Consider the following 15,637-nt stretch of genomic DNA (forward strand, 5'->3'; position numbering starts at 1 on the left):
AGAACCAAATGTTGCACATGAGGAAGAACAACAACAGCCCAATGTGGAACAAGTGCTGGAAGCACCTAGAAGGTCTCAAAGAATAAGAAGATCAGCTATTACTGATGACTATGAAGTTTATAAAATAGAAGAATGTCAGATGGGGGATGATCCTACCTCATTTGAAGAAGCCATGAGAAGCGACCACTCATCAAAGTGACTTAAAGCCATGGAAGATGAATTGAAATCAATGAGTACCAATAAAGTTTGGGACTTAGAAAATATTCCTAAAGGAGCCAAAACAGTAGGCTATAAATTGGTCTACAAAACGAAATATGACTCCCAAAGGAATATAGAAAGATTTAAAGCGAGAAGGGATTGATTACAATGAGACATTTTCTCCAGTCTTATGTAAAGATTCATTTAGAATTATAATGGCACTTGTAGCCCACTATGATTTGGAGTTACATCAAATGGATGTAAAGACGGCTTTCCTAAACGGGGATTTGAAAGAAAATGTTTATATGGCACAACCGAAAGGTTTTGTCATAAAAGGAAAGGAAAATATGGGATGCCGCCTGAAGAAATCAATCTACGGATTGAAGCAAGCTTCAAGACAGTGGTATTTAAAGTTTGATAGAACGATAAAAGGTTTTGGATTTGAAGAAAATGTTGAGGACAATTGCGTTTATGCAAAGTTCAGGAATGGAAAGTATATATTCCTAATTTTGTATGTGGATGATATCTTGCTTGCTAGTAGTGATATCAATCTACTAATGGAAACGAAGAAATTCTTGTTCTCAAACTTTGATATGAAAGATCTCGGTGAGGCCTCGTTCGTTTTGGGAATAGAGATTCACCGAAACAGGAGAAAAAGGGTTCTAGGATTATCGCAAAAGACATACATAGAAAAGGTCCTGAAGAAATTTAGTATGCATGCGTGCAGTCTTTCACCTGCTCCTATAGTCAAGGGCGATAGGTTTGGGGAACATCAGTGTCCCAAGAACCAATATGAAATTGACCGAATGAAAACGGTACCATATGCTTCAGCTATTGAAAGTTTACAATATGCTCAAGTGTGTACACGCCCTGACTTAGCTTTTGTTGCCGGGATACTTGGCAGATATCAAAAGAATCCAGGAATTGAACATTAGAAATTAGTGAAGAAAGTCCTGCGTTATTTGTAGGGTACGAAAGGCCTCATACTTATATATAGAAGATCTGATTCCCTGCAGATAGAGGGGTATTCAGATTCTGATTATGCAGGAGATGAAAGAAAATCCACGTCAGGATATGTAGTTACTCTCGCGGGAGGGGCTATATTGTGGAAAAGCTCCAAACAAACCGTGACTACGTCCTCGACAATGTATGCCGAGTTTGTAGCATGCTATGAGGCAACGGGGCAGGTGAATTGGCTGAAGAAATTCATACCTGGATTGAAAGTGATTGATGATATAAATGAACCACTGAGATTGTATTATGATAACAATCCAACGGTACAGTACGCTCACAACAATAGGTCAAGTGGTGCTGCCAAACACATGGACATAAAGTACTATGTTGTGAAAGATAAAGTTTAGGATCATATAATAAATCTTGAGCATATAAGTACAGAGAAAATGCTCATGGATCCGCTCACAAAGGGCTTACCACCCAACGTGTTCAGAGAACACGTAGCCGGCATGGGTTTAAGGGAAAGCCTATGATTCCCGAACATACGAAGGGCCCAACGAAAGTTTACATTTCAAAACGGAGAAGTGTATTGTGACTGTTAGTCTAACGGCACTAATTGCTGTGACGATGGGACAATTCTATGCACTAATCTGTGATGAAATAGGATGGAAGCAAGAAAAATACGAATTGAAAGTTTTGAGTATGAAATTAAAGAACGAAGAATAGATGAGAGATCAAGGGGGAGAATGTTAGATTTGATCTCCCACCAGTTAGGCCCAACGCCCTATTTGGGCCTTGTTCTCGTGTCCTGATCGGGGGCGCCCAACCTTACATGGTTGGTGGGCCCCCGTCGCACAGCGCTATAAAGGAAAGGTGGGGGTCGGGCCTCGTAGTACGAGGTTCACCGCACCGTCAGTCACCCCACCAACATCCTAACCCTAACCCGATCTTGAGAAGGGGCGCTGCCAGCGACGGGAAGCACCACCGACGCCGACAACGCCACCCCGACGCACACGCCGCCGCCGAGGACGCCACAGCGCCGACTCCTCCCTCTCCACCGAACGTCGCTGCCGGCGCGCAGATGGCGTCCGCCAACGAGACCCCGGCCGGTGCTTCGACCACTACGGCCTTCGATGGTTTGCTACATCTCACTCCCCTTCTCTCTGCCTCTCATGTAAATCCCGAACATGTATTCTATTCCTATGCAATATATCCCGATCTGATGAATATGACTAAAAGAGAAATAAAACAGGCCACACATTTTAATCACATGTTCAGGTTGGTGTGTTGCAGTTTGCCCCACGTTTTAATGACAAGTTCAGGTTGGCATCTTGCCCGTCGTAGTTCGCATCAGAAGAAATGATGAAAATCGTGGTCCTACGTTGCTTTCTCTTTTTTTTATGACTAGCAAATGTACTAGTGCGTTGCAATGGGACGTTCAACTTGTTATGTGATTATCTAAATGACTTACAATTTAGATATTTATTTAGTGATCACGTCAGGTATTTCAATGCAATTAGAAATTGAACTTTGTATTCTACCTGGACACATGCTGCTCCAACTCGTTTATCCTATCATGAATTTTAATTCGTTTGGGATCAGACTCCGTACTCGTACTTGCACACAAGAAAAGAGTGGCAGATCATGAAAACACCTCGTATTCCAATTTATTATGGAATTTGACTTTGTATTGTGCTTGGACACACTAGTCTAACTTGTATAGGCACGAGAGAGAGAGATTGAGTCCATTGGGTCCCCGTCGAACGACTATGGGCGACGAAGGACGAAGAAACCTTTTGCTCTTTAATAGTGGTAACAAAACATGCTCATGCGATATAATTTATTTCTGGTGCTTGTGCCAATGATAATGAACTAATTACTTTCGTTGGGACTTGGCCAAACCTTAAATCAAATAAATTTCAAGGCTCATAATGAATGTTAGTGCAATAAAGGGCTAATCTCATATAGAAAACTGATAGGAGATTGACTCAACTTAAATAAGTGGCTATTTTGTACATCTATTTTGAGTTTAAGAAAGGTGGACGGCGAGCCAAACATCTGCATGTGTACCACAAGGCTAATCTGCTCAAGTGGTTAGACAAAGAGATAAATGTGGGACACCAATAAAGATTTTGCAGCTCCAAAATCAAAACAAGAAAAGTGAGAGTGAAGGATGATGGGCGAAGAGATGAACCAATGGGGGAGAGTGGGAGATGGAACAACATCTCTGTGGTCACACTCGCCGTAGTAGTGTCAACCTCCAGATGGCCATTTGTGAACGTTTTTCGTGAGGCGGTGCTTAGGGCTAAGACTACACAATCTCGCTGTATGCCGAATGCAGTGGCTTTGATTGCAATTCTTGCCTTTTGCAACGAGTTACGGTGTCCCGTGGTGGAGGATGTCTAGCGCGGTGGCTGTGTTTGTTGTGGGTTGGCGCAGTGGTGACACGTCATGCTTGCTTCTACTTGTTGGTGCTTCAACATTCTCCTACTGACGACAGCTCACTGCGATCGTTGCCTTGTCGTCTGACCTCGCTTAGCAACGCTCAGTTCGGTAAGGCAACAGTGGTCTGGGATGAGGCAAGGATGTGGGTGAGGGACTTTAGGGAGAAGGCTTTGCTCGCTCCGTGTCGATGCCATCATTGGTGTTACTTTGGTCTCATGTTCCACGTTGAAGGTATTGTGGTTTGGTTGAAAAAACTTATGCTGGACATTCGATTAGCGTCAGTGGTGTCATTATTTCCTTCGTGGAGGCATCGTTAAGGATGTTGTTGTTGTTGGGCTGATTGGGCGCCTGGCTATCGCTGTATTGGTGGTTTTGGTGCTACCGTTGTGAGGATTTTTGTTTTTTTTGTTATTCTGTATTTTTTGAAGTTACTTCTTCTCTACCAATACATGCCCAATAAATTTCTTATCGGTTGCTTTTCGAGAAAAAAAATGTATAAATGTGAAATGACTTCACGACGGGTACTAGCTGAGTTCGCGACGGGTACCATCTGCTGCGCTACACGATCCAAACGGAATATCCCTGATCTGTGATCTCCAGGCCTTTTGGCGGTTTGGCTGCTTCGTCGGCTCAAGTGCTCAACAGCTGCCAAGAGGTTGACGTCTCATGGAACCGGAGAGATGGAAGAGAAATCTGGCAGCAGTTCAGAGAAGCAAATGTGTTGCTCCTCCGGTCCTGCTAGCCAGTTTTATTGCTTCCGATGACAGAACACAAGAAACGTACAAGTAAACTCCATTTTCTTATTACTTCTAATACTGGTAATTTACAAGCAAAGGTCTGGCTGATACATATGACTATATATATATTGGGACCATCCCAAACATGATCTCATCTGCTGTTCCCCCTTTACATGCTGCACCCCCTCCTGCTGTCGGAAATTCTCGGCCCGGCCATTGCTGGATTCAGTCAGTTCCAGCGTGAGATCATCGGGGAGTGGTGTGTGATCGTCGCGGTCCTGGATGTCGAGAAAGTTCGGCTCCGGAGGATTCGGGAGTTTTACGCGGTGACCGAGGTCTCCATCGCGACGCGTTCGGCGTAGAGCACGTCCTCCTTGGCCTTCTCGGCCTCCTCCCACAGCTCCGGCAGCGCCTCCCTGATGTTGTGGATGCTCTCCAGCGCGTGGTCCGCGCCTTTCACCCGCTGCGATTTGCCCACCAGCACTGTGTGGAGGCCGATCTGCTTCCCGGCCTGGATGTTGCGTACGCTGTCGTCGAAGAAAATCTGCAGTAAATCAATCAGGTAAGCTTTCGTCAGGGACATGGTCAGGCAGAAAAACAATAACAATAAAAAGGTTCTTCAGGTGTGAATGCAACGTCAATTACGTTGGGTGCCAGAGCTCGAAAACTTACCGCCTTGTGGGGGTTGACGTTGGCGATCCTGAGCGCCTCCTCCATGGCGTCGACGTTGGGCTTGCACAGGACGGGGGTCTTGGGAAGCCCGTCAGCGGTGCCGGAGCGGGCGAAGTGGCCGGCGATGTCGAAGATCTCGGGTTCCTGGTCACCCTGCGGCGGGCACGGAGGGTTCAGGGTCTCGAAGCAGATGATCCCCTCGAAGCAGTCCTCCAGCCCCAGCCTCTTGAGGGCTCTCACGGCGTGGACCATGTCGCCGTTGGTGAATATCTGAAACACCACACCGCAGGTATAATAATTCAGCAACTCCATCTTGTCGGGGGGAGGAGAGATTTGTGTCAGTCCGAGGAGGACACTTACGAGTTTGCGGATGCGCAGGTTCTTGAGAATGTGCTTGAGAACAGGGTCAGGCTTGATGTTGTCGTACGGCAGCCTTCCATGGACGAAGGCGTGGTATTCATCGTAATCGAAGCTGTAGCCGATCGCCTGGGGAATCCAAGGAATGGGGGGAAAAGATGGGGCCTTTTTAGTTCACTGACTCACTAATAGAAAAATCGAACAATTCAAGGGAAGGGATCAGGGATGCTGCAATATACGCACCCTGAGGCCAGCCATCGTGGTGCCATAGTTCTTGTACAGCAGATTGCCCAGGTTCTCGATCTTGCTGTCATCAATACCCAGCTTCTCGACCATGTAATCTGAAATGAATGGTGGCAAAAGCGAAAAGTTGCAGGCATTCAGTTCAGTTCACTGAAAGTTCAGACAGTAAAAAACAAGCAGCAGTCAGTAACAGCAGGAGAAGAGGAACCTCACCTTCAATATTCTTCTTGACATGGCCTGCGATCCCGGAGCTCAGCGGGTACAGGGTATCGTCGAGGTCTGCAGGCAAGCACAAACAGGTCAGAAAACCTTTGCATTCCGTGAAGGGGCAGCAGAGGAACAAGGCAACAGCAGAACAAAACAAAAATAAGACAGTAACGGGGCGGCGACATTTTTGGAGCAGCAGCGGCTTACCAAAGAGCAGGCAGTCGAACTTGGGCTCCTGGACCTTGTGGCAGCGGTCTTCGAACTCCATGTCTGGGGACTGTGGTGAAGAGCGAGCTGCAGAGAGGAATCGAGATTAGCAGGCAGTCCGAATACTTCTCCCGAGAATTCATTCCAACCCAAATTCCAGTTCAGTCATGTCATTATTTACAACCCCCTCAAAATTTTATCATTCTTTCTAGAACCCTGAAAAAACTAAATCATCATTTCCAATCTAACATGCAATCCCGTCCTTTTCCCTATCCTCGGCGCGGAGTTCATCAGAGCTCTGAACCGACCCACATTTGCAGCGGCCAAGAACGCGAGCATACCTAGCAGCTCAAGCCTCGCGGACTGCAATGCAACAGCTAGCGCAGCGGCAGAGCTGAGGAGCAGCAGTGGCGAGACGGGTCTCGAGGCTTCAAGAGAGCTCTGCGCACCAGAGGCGAGAGAGAGCAGGAGGCGGAGGGGGAGAAGAAGAGGCGGGGGCGGGTGGGTTTATATAGCCGAGCCATGGCTCCCCCGGTCCGAATTAGCAGCCGCGGTTAGCAGCTTGACCAGTCTAATGGCGTGCCCTTGTTAACTCGTTAACCCCAGTTGTTAACAGCCTCCGCAGCAGTGCCGCCCAGCTGTCGCCCCATGATTGGCCCTAACAAACGATGGGGGCAGTGATTTTTCAGCCCTTCTTCCCGAACTGCCCCTCAATCTTTCTGGAAAGGTTTGGGACGGAGCGTGGCCGGAGAGGACATAACAGGAACTTTCATAGCCGAACATACACGAAATTATATAATGGTTGTATTATGAGATCTCTTGTATTATATAGTCCATATTTTTATGGACACGGCTCACGCACGCACCGTCGTGTAATCAGCATGCCGGACGACGGATGCACATTTTTTCCCCCGTCGAGCGTGGTTCCTTGGCCAGCGCTCGCCTTGCCTAGCCCAGCGAATCAGCGCGCGTTTCCTTAGTCGGTGAGCAGCTCTCAGTTTCTGCGCTGTCCAAGCTAATGTGAGCAAGCCAGAAGTGCTCTCCAGCGTTGGCTAGCCTATCCTTGCCGAGCGAGACAAGACGAGATTCCTAGGCAAACTAAACAAACGCGCCCTTCGCCTCTACCACCTCCCATCCTCTCGTCCGACTCCAACGGCGAAATGTCACCGTCGTTACTACCCGAGACCACCGCTATCTCTAATCCCAATTATGTTCTCCGATTCCAGAATAAGTACCCACGGTGAAATACCACCTCTACCACCACCCACGACTGTTGTCGTCCCTAATCATAGCATCCATGTCTTTCTCTCAAGCCAATGCCCCCGCCGCTGATACCGCCTAACCAGCCTCTCCCACCACCCTAGGACAGTGTCTCCGCCACCCCACCCCCTTATCGTCTCGTCTGCCACCACCTATAGCTCGTCAGCCTCCCCAAAATCCCCTTTCGTAGAACACAAAACCCCCAGCCCTAAATGCGAATAGCCTGACCACTAACCTGACTCGGGGTTACTGAATCCGATCGACTTGTCATCAGAGGAGGGCTTGGGGTCGTCAGATGTGTTTGACATGTTGGAGGAGGAGAGCCTGGAGTCGCCGAAAGGAGACACCGGATCCTTGTCAGCCATGGATTTGAGAGGAGAGAAGGAGAGAAAGGTGGAGAAAGACAAAGGAAGCAAGGGAAGATGAGTGTGCAGAGTGCGAATTCATCCAGCCGAGACAAGATAAAACACTTGAGGAAAGGCTTTATCTATCTATTTGTATATCTAGATCTAGATCTATATCTATAACTAATATTAAAAATAAAAATTTCTTCATCTCATCTCCTACTTTCTCTCACTGTCCGTTTCTAAATTATTATGATTATTATATAATTGTCCATATCTATACCTAATATTAAAGATTATTTTTTGGGTCTTTCGTCTCTTGCTTTTTCCTCCATAGTCTATCTCTAAATAGCTATGGCTATTATATAATAGTCCATATCCATATCTATATCTACATCTATACCAAACAATAAAGGGCGAAATTTCTATAGATAATATGCAGTAATCCATATCTATATCCGTATCTTTATCTATACATACACGCATATACTTGTGTGTATCTCTCTCTACACACACCTAATATTAAAGTACAAAAATCTATTTCTTCTCTCTCTCACCCCTCTTTTGTCCATCGGTCCGACGTCTCTCACTCTCGTCCTTCTCATCTTGGGTTTGAAGCTGCAAGACCTTTGTTGGTATCACACCACTCATGTTATGTTATGGTTGTACGAGTCCGTCCGTATCGCGGCGCACATGTGGGCATGTGGCTCGCCTTCCACCCCTATTTAAATTGGCTAATCTCATGTCAATTTCCTATACGAGATTAATCGTTTATTGCACTAACATTTTATTGTAGGCATTGGGATTTATTTAATTTAAGGTTGGACCAAGCTCAATTAAAACTAATAAAAATAACTAATCCATCATGAACATCATGCAACATATTATACGAACCCGACTTGTTTGTTAGCAATGTATATTATAAGTATATGTAGAAGAAGAGACCAGAGTGAGCGTGTTGCACGAACACTGATGACAATACGGATACGTATTATGTATTTTGAGGCATTAAAGTATGATGAGGAAGTTGTTCAGACGAAATAACGAAGGAGACCTGACCGGGCATTGCTTGCCAGTTGCCACCCGGTGACGTGTGTCCTGATGCAAATTATTTGGTCACGAACTTGTTCCAAAATATTTATGGGCACGGCAAGGCTGCAATTATGTGATGTTAGCGGATCCCTGCTGCGCCGATTAAATATAGACTATCATTGAGCAAGCAACCGAAGGAATCTCGAGAAAAGAAGTGCAAAATTACGAGGATGGAACGGGGGATCAGCTGTTTTACTGTGGCTGGCAGTAAATCGCACAGGAACATCCCGATAGCACGAGGATATGGGGGGCGTGGGAAATCTGGAAATGGTTGGATCAGAGTGCAACAAAGGGTTCATGTGGTTGTGTAGGCGCAGCAAACTTGAGCCGCTCCCCTTCCCTCTCTGAACAACGCACTTGTCCTCTTCAACTTGCCCTCTGCTAGAGAACGGTCGCCTCCTTTTCTTTGACACGACTTCTCGTTGAACCAACACCTGTCGATTTTTCCTTGCATGGGAGATCACACTTGTCAAGACTTTGCCATGCGAAGATTTCACCGGGCAATTGCATGCGTGTTTCTTGATCGGCAGGAATTGGACTCGGCAAAGGAACGAAGCTAAACAACAGCTTCGCAAGGTCAATGAGACGCTGGGGGACAGATTAGTATTGCCACTGCCAGGCACAAATCATTTGGGTGTCCAATTATTGGAGCAAATCATTTGATAATGGCCTTGATGGGCCACGTGGCGTCCGAAAATCACCCATTTTCGCCTGGCGAACGGGCCGACGCGTCAATACCCACATCACATAATATAAATATATATAATACGTACTCCCATCGTAATCCTAAAAAAACAATAACTCCTGGAAAAAAATAACTCCGGTCGAAATGAAATGGTGTCCCGTCGTGGTCCTTGGGACGAGACAAAACTGAAAACTCTCAGGGCTACAGGCTCTGTTTGCTTAATTCATATGTTTTAGCTTATGTTTTCAGTTAAAATAGTGTTTTTCTTTTACAACTAATCAACCGGAACAATATAATATTTAGGTTCGTTTTTTCAGCGAAGCGCAAAATCGTGTGCTCGCCGTCGAGTCGTACTGCCCGAGCCAACGGGGTGAGAGCACGGCGCGAGGCAGATTCGCTCCGGTCATTGGTCGCTGCGGGATCGCGGGGGACTCGGCCGCCGCTGCCCACTGCCAGGGTTGACATCAAGCGGCCGCGACAGGCGCGCGGGTACGGGCACGCGTATGTGCGCGCCCCGCGTTGGGTGGCTGCGGCGCGCGCGTCGTGGCATGCCCGCGCCCGCGCCCGCGCCACCCATTCGCTCGCGCCGTGGACCGTGGGATGGCTTGCTTGGTCCTTGGTCCCCATACGTCCCACGCCTGGCGCCTCCCACAGTCCCCCCGCGCGCGCACGGGGTGCTCGCCTGCTCGGTGCGTGCCCTCCCAGCGGCAGCGGCACTAGTGTCTAGTGTGCGGTCGCACCGCTTCCGAGCCTGCCATACCACCTAGTACGACGCGCGGTGCGTGGTTGGATTCTGCATGTGACTGAGCAGGGGGCGGGGCGCTCGCTCCCGACGCGTCCACCACGAGACGCTCGCCAACGCCGGCGTGATGGAATGCGACGGGTGGAGGATGGCGCGCTCGTACCGCTGCCACTGCTGCTTGTGGTTTCAGTAGAGGTTCTCGAAATATCTGGCGTCTCCGAGACTCCGGCGATCGAGGTCGATCGATCCGGCGAGACGATATCCGACATGTAAGTTATGGCGAGGTGACTGCTGGCAGATGGACGGACCCGTGCTTCGTCGGTGACTGTTTTTTTTTGTTAGAGGCTACGTTCACGCGGCTAGTCATTTTCATTTTCACTGGTTTGTAAGTACTAGAACAAAAAAAATCGCACATTTTAAAGGGAGCCTAAATTTTCTCTAGGACGGGAAGGAGGGATAGTAGACCATTAGACCGAGTCATGCTTAGGGTTTAGGTTGTATGTAGTACAAGTCTAGGTTTGATTTTTTTTAGACAACGAAACGAAGCCTAGCTAGGTTTGATGGGCCACTTTTGATATTAAATAAAACATAGAAAAAAGAATCTATAGCCGCCAATTAGGCTTGGACTTTATGCTACATAAGCTTGTCTTACCAGGCATCATCACACGTCCTAATTCTCGCTAAACCTAGGCACGTTATTAGGGACTCTAACTAACAAAGGTTAGGCGGCATGTCGATCGTGCATGGAAGTTAGGAGTATGAGTACTGTAAGGCAGAGCGAGGCCAGAGCCACCGGCCGCAACAAATATCTCTGGCCGCTAGTACGAGACCAGTACCACGGACATGGCTGCGTGAGATTCAAGCGCACCGGGCACTAGCAGGCAGGCAGGCGGGCAGGGAGGTAGGCGTCAATAATTCCGCTGCCTGCCGCGCTGCCAGTGAGCTGCGACGCACAACAACATGCCAGGCAGGCAGCCTTTGCTTGGACACTGAGATGGTTGGCTGGTAAGAACTGAAAAATACTGTTCCAGCTGAATTGTTGTGAGAGAAAAATACTGTTCCGGCTAAAAAAAGAAATCAAACAAGCTGAATATAGGACAAGTCGAACAGAACCAATGCAGGTCCGAAGTCCAAACCGGTGTACTGCACCCAGGCCTTGTTTAGTTCGCGGAAATTTTTGGGAAATGATACTGTAGCACTTTCGTTGTTATTTGACAATTAGTGTCCCATCATAGTCTAATTAGATTTAAAAGATTCGTCTCGTGAATTTCGTCTAAACTGTGTAATTAGTTTTATTTTTTATTTATATTTAATGCTTCATGCATGCGTCCAAAGATTCGATGTGACGGGAAATCTTGAAAAATTTTGCAAAATAAAGTGCAACTAAACAGCACCCAATTGGATTTCTCTCGCCTCCGTTTCCGTCTCCGTCTCCCTTGGCCTTTGCTTGCATTGGGTAACCAACAAGGCAACAATAAAGCCAATGCAGGTACTATTCATGTTCGTTCTCCGATCTCCAGAGTCCGGAGTTCCTCGTCATCATGCAAACTAGTGCATCATGCGCGCCATCGCGCGCATCGGAGTCGTTTGAAAATGCAATCGCAAATCTAAACGTGTATATATTTTTTCAAGATCGGAGCACGGAATCGTAGATCTAAACATAGATCTCTTAGTTTAGACATTTAGAAAACCTAACCATAAGGAGATAGTCCCCCTTGCCTTTGTTAAGAGAGGTAAAGACCATGCCTTTTAGCTGGGAGTGTAGGAAAAAAAAATAGATTGTACCAGGCACGGACCAAGTAAGCTACTGCATTCAGGATATGGAAAAGGAAAAAAGGGCAGAAGATAAGGTCAGCAAACCAGGTACACACCACTAACAAAATTATTTTTGGACACCGCATTGAACTCTAATCTGAATATATCCAACAGTTGAATCATCTTTTTCTTTTTTGTCGAAACTACAGAACTGTAGTGGTAAGAAGCAGTCGTCTCTGCACCTTCGTTGTCTCAACAAGAGCGCAGTCACCATGTTTAACCTAGAGATAACCTAAGGAAGATGACAATAGTCAGATAGTGAGTTAAGAAAGATCTTGATTCCTGAGATAATCCAGAAGACAGAATTTATTTAGATTGTTCATTACCTTCATCGTAACAAACGTCTCGTTTGGACCTTGCAGCATGGATGAGGCGTGAAATGCAGATTGACCTCTTACATCAACGCCGCTGAACGATAAAAGTTGATCACCCTAATGATTGATCAAATAAGTTGGACGGTTATCTAAACTGTGCACCTTATCCAAATATAAGAAGTGCATTATTAGTTGAGCTATACATGTATATAGAATAAAAGAGTCTAAAACAGACACGTCCAAAGATCTATACGTACTACATTATTGGGCAGTCCAAGCAACCAGACTTAAATATACCAAACAAGAGTTCACTGTGATAATAATGTCATCGATAACAAAGTACGGAATTACTGTACGCAGAACCAACAGCTGAGAGCATTAGAAAATAGATTTGGTCCAAAGCTTAGAAGCTAAACTGCATGCAAAACCAATAGGCGAGAGCAGTAGAAACTAAACCGGACCAAAGCCTGTAAGTTGCGAGACCTGTAGGGTTTAGCAGCGAACAAAAACAACGTGAGCTGAAATTAGGCAGGATTAACTGTATCTCATTGAACTTCTTGGAACTTACTTTGATATAGATAAGGGTCGTGCTTTGTAGCTTTGTTAGTAACCATTGTTTAATGTAATTTAGAGGCAGACATGTGAGTAGGTTCTTTAATCGATTGGACATCTTAAATGGGAGTGCAGTGGAATGCTGCTCATATCCAATTATATTAATTTTAATTGGAAGCCGCGGGTCGACCCTAACTATTTTGTAGGGACATAACTGTTGTAGGTAGACCTGTTTTTTGACCAGTCGATGCCAAAGCACAGAGCAATTTAAATGTAGGTCTAGTCTTCAAATTACAAATGATTTCTGAAAATACCAAGAACCAAACACAGAAATACTAAGTAAAATCTAGCTGCAATAATATTTGGATTTGGGGCTGGGATTGGAGACCTGAGGATTCAGCGACCGTGAATTATGTCAACATTATTGTCCTATACTTTGGCTGCATGGAAGAGATCTGGGAAGCATAAATTAGTGGCACAGAGGGCCCTTTTATCATAACTGCAACAAAATCCATCTGCACGTAGAGCCAAAATCAAGTTATGCAATACAAAGACGGAATCGGACAAGATACGTAAAAGGTATTCATACATGGAATCATAAATCCAAACCTAAGGGGTCTGTGAAGCCAACAGAACTCATCAGACTATAATGGTATAAAAAAATCTAGCTCTCAAACACTGGCACCCTATTTTTTAGGTTACATACATAATCAGGTACATACGTCAGGCCAGTTTTAGGATGAAAATATTTCTGTTCATCTGTCCAGAATTCCCAATGGGGTTGAATCCGTACATAGTTTTCATCAGAGTGAGTAGGTATCTCTCCCAAGGACATGACTGAGAAGTAAAAATTTCATGTAATGTTTCATGTTGTTACGTCCGCTGACAATCTGATTTAGTATAGCACTACAAAAGATAATCTAAGATTTTAACGGTGAAGTACACAAACCAGCTAATTTGATGACAGAGACCGCGTACCAAATTTGCATTCATCGAGAAATCGCATACTGCATATGACTATTATTAATCGGTTTAAAATGACTCATGGCTTGTCAGCAAACTGCACCTGATGCAAGATGTCCAACAGTTAAAGGGGTGTTGGGCATTACTCTAATAATTCGACGTCGAACAGAAATGGAATTTACTGACCACATGTTCCTCCTGCCTATCTGTGATGAGCAAACCCACATAAGAAGATTTGGAAAAAATTCGTACATAGAATGGAAGTAGAGGCAATAGGAAGAGACATAGAAGCGATACCTGAACAGCCTACTTTCTCATAATCTCCAACCGATCCTGAAGAAGCTTGCTGACGATCATTATTTATTTTTTAAGCATTAGCATGATATGGTATGCCCTGGAAAATAGAGGATTAATTTGCTGAAGCTGTAGCCAAGCTCAAAAGAATAGCGAAGGAAGCACCAATTGGATAGGCAGCATAAGAGATTTGGTTAACAAAAAAATAGTCACTAAATGCAAGGATGGAGGCGAGCATTATTGGAAATTCCAATAGAATTAGCGAAACAAATGGAACTTGTTGGAGGTGCACTTTCGTAGAAGCACAGTTTCAATCTGAATACACTAAACTGGAAAATAATTTATTATGGAAAAGGATAATCTCGAACTGGACCTTGATGGTCCAGCTATCCATTTGTCACTTAGCTACGATAATAGGTCTAACATTTTTTTGTACACATGATATTTTTAATTAAATAAAACAGCACCATAGTCACACACTTATAATCCAGAAGAGGCACGTAGAGGAGACTGCAATGGGATTGATAGAGAATAGAGGGATGGTCTTGCTTCACCTGGGAGACGCCAGGAAACGAATGGAACAGAGGACTGGTGGTCCACGACGCGCGGCATCGCGCGCGCTGGCAAATCACCTGGGCGCAGGTAAAAAATACGTTTAATCTTTGCATAGAAACAATATTAGGATTTTAATGTAGAGGACTGTTGGTCCAAACTGAAAGGTTGGGCCGATGAACATACCATGATGGATGATTTCTGCTCCAGCGCTGTAAGTACAACCACTGAAAGTTAGCAGGAGTGAGTTGCAAGTACAAACTATGTACTGATTTGCTAACTGTATAGCAGCAGGTTCAGGAATTTTATGGAGCAGCGCAAGAGTATGGAGTTATGTATAAGGCCGAGCAGTTGCGTAGTGCTTACCTATTTTTGGACTTGGCAAGGGCTACGGGTACCGCCTTTTGCACGAAGCTTGGAGACACTGGATTTGGACCTGTTTGTGGTATGGAGATGGTGTTATACGAAAGGTACTAACATATGTTAACTGAATATGTATAACAGGATTCTTCCAAATATTATATCCCTGATTAGGCAGCGTGAACAGGAAAAGGACAGTACATTTTAATCAGACAGTGTAAATAGGCAGCGAAAGGCAAAGACATCTCCATGATCAATGGAAAAGAAATGGCCGGCATAACTAACAACTCGGTTAAGTTGAGAACGAACACTTTAAATATAGTCAGGTAGATCGCATGACTATATATAGCTGTTGCACGTACCTCGTGCCAAGAACGTAAACCACAGTAGCATAGATGAAAAAATTGAGTAAATGTAAACTGATTTCGGGAAGAAGCAACCTGGCCAGTAAATATGTAACCAAAACCCAGCACATTAGGAGATTGGAGTTAACTGAAGAGAAGAAGCATTCCAAAATTATCACATGAAGAACAGAATACATGCACAGCGCCTGGAACTGTTCAGTCCAAATTTGAATGTGACATAGGCCATGGTAATAGAAAAGAACTGGAAACCCAATGATGAGTTCCGCAATGATGTCCTCA

General features: G+C 45.4%; 1 protein-coding gene across 1 annotated transcript; it reads right to left on the bottom strand.

Moving 5' to 3' along the window:
- Positions 1–4,442: 4,442 nt before the first annotated feature.
- Positions 4,443–6,503, bottom strand: LOC136540177 (uncharacterized protein C24B11.05-like). The gene is made up of 7 exons (XM_066532183.1): positions 6,362–6,503; positions 6,021–6,107; positions 5,820–5,885; positions 5,607–5,704; positions 5,367–5,492; positions 5,007–5,276; positions 4,443–4,878 (listed from the first exon to the last, which is right to left on the bottom strand). The coding sequence occupies exons 2-7, from the start codon at positions 6,079–6,081 to the stop codon at positions 4,654–4,656; spliced, it is 846 nt and encodes a 281-aa protein (XP_066388280.1). The 5' UTR covers positions 6,082–6,107; positions 6,362–6,503; the 3' UTR covers positions 4,443–4,653.
- Positions 6,504–15,637: the final 9,134 nt, after the last annotated feature.

This window comes from Miscanthus floridulus, chromosome 2 (genome assembly GCF_019320115.1).
Source record: "Miscanthus floridulus cultivar M001 chromosome 2, ASM1932011v1, whole genome shotgun sequence".
Lineage (NCBI taxonomy): Eukaryota > Viridiplantae > Streptophyta > Magnoliopsida > Poales > Poaceae > Miscanthus > Miscanthus floridulus.